The following is a 7,786-nucleotide window of genomic DNA, read 5'->3' on the forward strand; positions in this document are numbered from 1 at the left end:
GTCAGTCTCTCTGTAGAGGGATTCTAGAGGATTAGCAGAGACTAGAAACTTAACTTCACATGGCTAAGGTTAGTTGAGTCGAGTCCTAGCTTAAGTGACTTGCACAAGCCCTTGTGAGTCAGTAGCAGAGCTGGGATTAGAAATCAGTCCTGATTCTGACTGATTAAAACCAATTACTGTCTTTAGTAGGATTTGTGCAAGTGTCTTCTCCGGTCTCAGCTCCTCTGAATTTGAAGAGTGTGAATCTGGGTTTCATTTACCAACGTTGCTTTACATCCCCCTTTCTTTTTAAAAGGGCCTTAGCGGAAGTGTTAATATGACTTCTGCTTGCTTTAAGAGCCTTTTATTTTCTCTGAGTAATATAAAGCAGCTGACTCTTTTGGGGAGATGGCCGGGGGACATCACTAGAAAACCCTCTGGTCTGTGAGTGGTTCCAGTTGCCCTTCATTTTACAGCACACAATTTCTTTTCTGCACTTGCAGGGCTTTGCATGGCGGGTAGCACATCTGCAGTCCGGCAGCACTGCCAGACCTGGACAGCTCGGGAAAGGAGAGGCGGAACAGCCCAGCTTTGCGCTGCCCAAGCTGGAGCTTTCCAAAAATAACTCATCATTCATATGTCTGTGTTTTCGCGCATGCAAGAAGGATGTTTATTGTTTTAAACATCTGATTCTGCTTGCAAATGAAATCCAGTAATGTCTTGTGGCTGCTGTATACACGAGTGTCCTGGATATCCGTCAGGGCAAAGAGGTGCAGCGTGTAACACCTACAGCTAAGGCGATGGTGGAGCTATGAGGTCTGTCTGCAGCCGGTGGGACCGAGGGGCAGAGAAGGAGGATTCGTAGCTGAGCCAGATCAAAGTTCGTGACCTGGCTTTAGTGGAAGGTTACAAATAACTTTGCAGCTGGAAAACCTACCTTCAGGCTGCACTCCCATGATTTCCCCGCTGCATAAGCCTTGAGGCAGAGGGGTTTATGTTACATCCACACAGAAAAGCATGACAGCCCTATTCTTATATTAATCCACTCTGTCTTGCATATTTAAATGCAATTTCCTTTCTGCATCCCTCTGTCTTTTAGTCTTTGGGCTATCATGGGGCAGGGAGTTCCATGGGCACATTTTGCACAGCGTTATGGCTAAACAACTTCATCTAGATACCCTGAAGCTTAATCACTGTGATTAAGAAGCTGTACCCGAAGGGTCTGGAGAGCTGGAGGTAATTTAGGCTCTGTCTGGAGCGCCGTCTGCCCCGCGGTGTAGAGACAGCTAAGCTAGGTTTAACTTTTGGGGACCAGTAGCAACCTCTAAGCTCAGCGCAGGCTGAAAACCCTGAAGGAAGAGAGGGTAAATGAACCCTGTCTGAGCTCTATGCTGCCGCCACTGCGCTGCTTTAACTTAGCTTGTTCAAAGCTCGTTCCTGTGTCTCTGTACCGCACTGCAGACAAACCCAGTGATCGGCGTTAGATTGATTTTCCAGGCTTTTTAACTAACCCCCTCCCCAGTACCTCCCCACCGCCTGCCCCTCCGCGGGGGTCCAGCCACCCCTAGTCCCAAATTCCCCTCCCAGACAAATGCCTGGGAAGGATCTCAGGCCGGCTGAGTCGGGAGGTGGCATCACATCAAGAGAAAGCGTCTTTGCAGGACTCCCGAGTCCTTCCGGGGGGAGGAGAAGCTTTAGAAAGCAAAGGCCAGTGCGTAGCCGGTCATTCAGCCTAAGCCCCCGCTCCAGCAGGAAGGTGAGGGAGGAGGGAACGGGGAAGGTGTCGGGGTGAGCAGGAAGGGGAGATGCCGCTCTATACAACCCCTCTTGTGTCCTTCCAGAGAATGTATCCTCTGCACAATAGCTCACCAGGCTGCTGGTGGGGGATAAAGGGCTCATTTTACCACTTGCCAGGCTCCAAATATTTCCAATTTGCCACTTTAATTGATGTCAATAAGGTTATGCTAAATTCGGAGATTTTCAGCCGCTCGGCATCTGAGCGCTGGCCTGGCCCCCCGAGGTGACTGGCTGTCCCCTCTCCCCCCGCCCTTCCCCAGCACAAATACAGCAAGGCATGCCTGCGGCGGCTGCGGAGATCAACCGAGAGGCATCAGGAGTTCCCTTCCTTCCCTCGCCATGGCCCCGCTTCTGCAAACTCTTTACACTCTTAACTTGGCAGCCCGGGGGTAATTTTGCTGATTGCAGAAGGCAATTGCATTAAAGCGCTAGTGGGATCAGGGTCCTTGTGTGAAGGCCTGTAGGCAGCAGCTTACCCCAAACTCACCCGCAGGAACAAATCTGGCATTTTTGCTGCAAAAGAAGAAAAAAAAAAAAGAGTCGTAAGTTCATCTGTTTCAGGTCTCAAAGCAGGAAGATTGCTTGTGTGCAAATTTAATTACATTTTCAAACCAAGCACTATACTGAAATGAGCCGAACCAGGACCTGTTATCCTTTAACATTTGAGGGCAAAGAGAACTTTGACATTTCAGTCCCTAAAGCTGAATCTGCATCAAAGCCACAAAGGGTTTGCGTCTGCTTTGGTTAGGGCCCTTTGCAAACCAAGCCCCACTCAGACTTCCAAAGAAAGGGGCTGTCTTCAGCATCCCTTTTTGAAAATATGGATTTTTGCTCCCTGTCTCACGTGTCTCCTCTTCTGTGAGGGCTGTGCGTAGGAAGGGAGGGGGTGCTAGTTCATGGCAGTGTGTGTTGAGCAGAGTCGTCCCAGGTTTATTCTTTTTTCCAGCGTTCATTCTGAACCGCACAGCTAACGTTGTTGGCAGGTGAGCAAAGAAAGACCAAAGATTCAGTGTGCTGTGAAAGACCTCCTCAATTATCCCTATTAAGGTCTTTCAAATAGTGTTGGAGACAGAGGAGCCAGCTGTGGGGTCTGTCTGTTGATATTTGGTGGAAGCAGGCCTTCATGCTCCAGCCTGGCCAAACCTATATTGATATTGTATATTATACTGATAGAGCACCGTTGTATGTAGACTGTTTCTCCCTGGTATGCATGAAGGCAGCTGCACATGTACCCTTTCTCCTTCAGACATTGACGTCTTGTCTCCTGTGTTTCTCCAGGTGATGAGCATCCTGAGCAACCCCAGCGGGGTTCCTCCGCAACCCCAGGCTGACTTCTCCATCTCTCCCCTTCACGGTGGCTTGGACACCACCAACTCCATCTCTGCCAGCTGCAGCCAGCGGAGTGACTCCATCAAGTCTGTGGATAGCCTCCCGACTTCCCAGTCCTACTGTCCTCCCACCTACAGCACCACCAGTTACAGTGTGGACCCAGTGGCTGGCTACCAATATGGACAGTATGGACAAAGTAAGTGTGCTGATTGTATTCCCGCTGCATAGGGAACAGGAGAAGAGAGGGAGGGGATGTAAGAAGGTATGGATATTGTATCGGAAGGGATACCCATGGAAATCTGTCCATCTAGAGAGAAAAAGGGAATCTATTCACCAGATGCCGATGGAGATTGCTCCACATAGCCTCCCCAACACCCTTGCAGTCCAATTCAAAACTCCCAATTGAAATATTTTAGGTGAAACATTTCTATTAGAAAAGGACAACTTCCAGACCTCTCTCCTTCCCCCTCTCCAATTCTTGCTTCTCCAAAAGCCCTACAACATGTTCAACCTGCTCAGCCAAAGGAAAGCTGGAAAGTGATGCAGAACTGTACGTGTCGCTTTCTCCCCTGCCCTTCGTAAGGTAAGGGCTGGGTCCACGCTCAGAGATTTTGCTACTAAAAACCTTAAGCCAACGCCTGTCAACTGAGCTGTGGTTCTGTGAAAGCTGAAGTGAGGCTGGAATTGTAATCCTGAACCCAAACCTCAGACCCGAAAGGCAGAGGGACCCTGGGAGGGTCTGTTTCTCCAGAATGGTTGGGTCACAAAAACACCAGCGAGCCTGGCAAAGGGCTCACCTGCCGGTGTTAAACTAATAATAAGTGTGGTGTTGTGAGAGAGTGATCCGTGGAGGGTTAAAGGTGCATCCTCTTCCTCCGGGAGCGCTCCTGCTTGCCCATAGCTTGTCCTCAGTGACCTTTCCTTCCATTTGGCTGTGGCTTTTTATTCCCCTCTCCGTCACAGCCCTTTAATGTCTTTAACTTCTACAGCTAAATGAGAACCGGCTGTGGCGGCAGACGGGATCAATAGCAGCTTCCCCCCACCTCTCCTTTTTTTGTTTTTCGGGAGTTTGATCTGTGACCCCTTGACCTTCCCCTCGCTTCTGGATGTGAGGCTGGACACACGTGCTATTGATAAAAATCTTAAACAAATTCCAATACCATGTATTTCCAATAAAGATTCCCTTGGGCAAGACGTTAGTCACACCCATGTGTGTAAAAAATAAAATAAGGAGGACGAGCTACGTTTTCTGAGAGAGAGAGAGACCAGCAAAGGAGAAGGAAAGAGAAAGAAGGGTTTGTCTTGGTTTGCTGCAGGAATTTTTACTAGGGCCTCTCCTTGTGCTGATGAAAAACTGCTTACGCAGCCCTGTTTATGTTGTTTTATTTGCCCCCCTTTCCTGATTTCTGTCATACGGCTCCCTCTTTTCTGCTGGACACCCATTCAATTTACAAATCCAGTTTAGAGCACATGGGGCTCAGTTTGGAACGGGAAAGTTTTCCTGTTAATAGTCATGAGAGTCCAGGCTGCCAACGGGTCTGTGCCCAGCAGCAATTCTTGCGTGGTCGACAGAGTTAGTCCAGACATGTCCCATGCCTAGAGACATGTGGGTAGCTAGTCATGAAGGCGTTCTTCCTGCTGGCGCAAGGAAGGTAGGTGAGAAACCGTCCCGCACCATCCACCGTGCCACTGCTTCGCAGTGCTGGGAACTGGAGTCACACCCAGCGTGACAGCAAGTCTTACAGCCAAAGCCAATGCCAATGCTGCATGGCAGATGCAGCACAAACCAGCTGTAGCTGTTCTAAGGTGGGATCCACGTTAAGTAGCAAATTCTGCATGTATGCACGTGTGTGTATAGATATTTGTATTTACAGCTCTGTACAGGCAATATATAAGTCCACTCCACTATAAACCTTGCTCGTAATGAGCCCCATTTATAATAATCTCTATGCAAGGAAACAGTTTTCATTGGTAATTAGTCCTGTTAGAGCAATCGCTTACATGAAGTTGACCTTGATGCAACAACACTTTTTCTTGTCTTTCTCAGTGCATGTTGTATTTAGCAGACACTTTTAATTCCTCCTGCTTTTTAACTCTTCACTGCTTCTTTTCAAATGCTGTTTAAATGCCGATCAGTGTGAGGTGACCTTCATGAGATCACTATTTATTGATGTTCAGTTCAAATCATGTATTTCTTCCTTCTATGATGTGGCAGAAAAGTATCAAAACTCTTTTTAGTGGACACTTCGATATAATAAAAACAGGGGGGTTGTTATGGTGGGGGCACGCTCTGTACAACAGGCTACATAACCAGGGCTTGTAAATAAGAGCTCTGTAGCTTTGACAGGCTTTGGACCTGGCCTGCAGAGAATCTCTCTCTCCCCACTTCTCTCCTTCTTATTCTCTGTTTTAGAAACACAAAACCAGGCACACTTTCTCTCTCACATAAGCAAATAAACACCCAGAGTACTTTTGGTAAGTTTCTGGTTTTATTTTGGTTTCCACTGTATTAAAGCCACAAACCATGTCTTTGACTTCTGGCGTTGGATACCCCAGTGCCTTTGAACTCTTCCCACTGGCAATATTGGGAGTTTAGCATGTTTTTTTTTAGAAGGATGGGATTGCCATCAGATTTCCACTTTGCTGGGTACTGCCCAGGCCAGGATGACCGGCTCCGACTGTTCACCTCCCTCCTTTCCCAAGCACCCATCTGAATTCACCCAGAGCACGGGTGACAACAGGAACAGAGGCACAACCACACACACGCAGCATGTCCAAGGAGTGAATTTCCTCTTTACCCACAGCCTCTCAAAGACATTATTTAATGTGGTTTACCTGAAATACCATGGGACCAAGCTGATAAGGTCTGGACGAGGGCCATAGCTTGGGGTCTAATCCTATGTACACCCCCCTTGAAACCAGAGGCACCATAACGCAACGTTACAGAGCCCAGCGCTCGAGCTGAGCTACCCCAGGATCCCCATCCCTGAGGAGTGCCAGCTGGTGTGCCAGCTCCACTTGCCTAATTCATCTCCTTTCAGACTCTGCTGCCTGCAGAAGCCGTGCTCCCCAGCAGGCTTCGCTTCCGCCCCGGATAACTCACCCTGTGCCGAGCCTGCTCGCTTCCAGCATGCCAGCCTGCCAGTGCTTGCACAGCCTCTGCTGTCCCAGCCGGTGAGGAGCAGAGATGCCAGATTAATGTGGTCCTTGCAGTTCCCAAAGGCCGGAGCTGTGTTAATGATGCTGGTGATGGAACGCAGAAGCGTGAAAGGAATTCTAATAGATATGACAAGTCTAATAAGAATTTGTGTCTGGAAGGGACCTCCTCTGGGGCAGGCTTCTGACAAGACGTTGATGGCTGAAATTTGTTTACTCATTGGCACCGATTGTACGTCTCCTGCCAGCTCCTTATTAATCTAATTTGAGACATTAAAGCTAGTGAAAGGGAGAGACTTTGACTGAAGCTCAGCTAATGAGCAATGTCACCATCCTGCCCTGGTCTTCTTCCCCCTCAGACCATGGGGCAGTCAAGTGAGCTGGGATACAGGTTCACGCATCGCCTCAGGAGTTGTAGCTGCGTTTCTCACCCAGATGGAGATAAGCAAAGCGGTTTCCCGTAGGAAGGGTGAATGAAGGCAGGCAGCAGAGCTCGCAGAGATGAGTCAGCACGCAATGGATGAGTCAGATTCAAGCCCTGTCCAGAATTGGTAAGCTTCCACTGAAATCTCTGGAACCATTTATGCCAGCATCACCGAGTGCAGGAGCTGGCTTTGCCACCATGAGATGATACAGGCAGGTGAGGCTGGAAGGCTTATCCTGCTGGCTTTCTGCTCAGGCTCATCTTCAGACAGCTCCCTTGGAAACACCATTTTCCATGGCAGAAATAGAATTTTAGCTCTTTTCAGTAGGTTCACAGAGAGATTCAAGGGACTGCAGCAGCACACACAGAGTGCACTCTGCACACCGCAGCTGTGCTTAACCCCAGCAGCATCCATCCTGTCAGGTGTTTCTGGCAGGACCATCATAGACTCATAGAATGGTTTGGGTTGGAAGGGACCTTGAAGATCATCTAGTTCCAACCCCTCTGCCATGGGCAGGGATGCCTTTCACATCATCTGTTTGCCCTCTTTCCTAGGAGTGCAGCAGGACCCTCACGTCTGTGACAACCACTGCATTGGGGCTCTCTTTGTAAGAGTCAGTCTGCGGGGTCTGTTGGTTACCCGCCCTTTGATGCTGAAAGCCTTGTTTCCACTGAATGCTAATGTGCTGTTTTCTCACCCTCCTTTATTTTCCCCTCCTCTTCAGCTGCTGTTGATTATTTGGCCAAGAACGTGAGTCTGTCTACACAGCGTAGGATGAAGCTGGGAGAACATTCAGCCGTTCTGGGCCTCCTACCAGTAGAGACAGGCCAAGCTTACTGAAGAGTCCGACTGTGCCAACAACCCACTCCAGCAACTTGGTACCACTGGAGAAAACACCACCAGCCTTCCAGGGATCTACCTGTACCCGGACCCTACTCCTTCCCAATTCCCTTCCGCCTCACACCAACTTGAGCTGTGAAGGAGACGGGAAAGAGGGGGAGGGCTCTCCAAGTATCCAGCTCCTCCCAAGAGCACTCTTCTTGGAGGCAAGCCTGGCTTCTGTGACCTGACTCCTCCTGTGGCCAGAGACAACCGGTTGG

At 49.2% G+C, this 7,786-nt stretch overlaps 1 protein-coding gene across 3 annotated transcripts in view; it reads left to right on the forward strand.

The window, feature by feature from the left end:
* Positions 1–7,526, forward strand: part of PAX7 (paired box 7) — a 101,686-nt gene extending 94,160 nt beyond the window's left edge. For all 3 annotated transcript variants that reach the window (XM_059829958.1, XM_059829956.1, XM_059829959.1), the window contains 2 exons: positions 3,055–3,301; positions 7,411–7,526. In XM_059829958.1, the coding sequence (XP_059685941.1) occupies positions 3,055–3,301; positions 7,411–7,526 (363 nt within the window). The remainder of the gene's footprint in view (positions 1–3,054; positions 3,302–7,410) is intronic.
* Positions 7,527–7,786: the final 260 nt, after the last annotated feature.

This window comes from Gavia stellata, chromosome 27, assembly GCF_030936135.1.
Source record: "Gavia stellata isolate bGavSte3 chromosome 27, bGavSte3.hap2, whole genome shotgun sequence".
Lineage (NCBI taxonomy): Eukaryota > Metazoa > Chordata > Aves > Gaviiformes > Gaviidae > Gavia > Gavia stellata.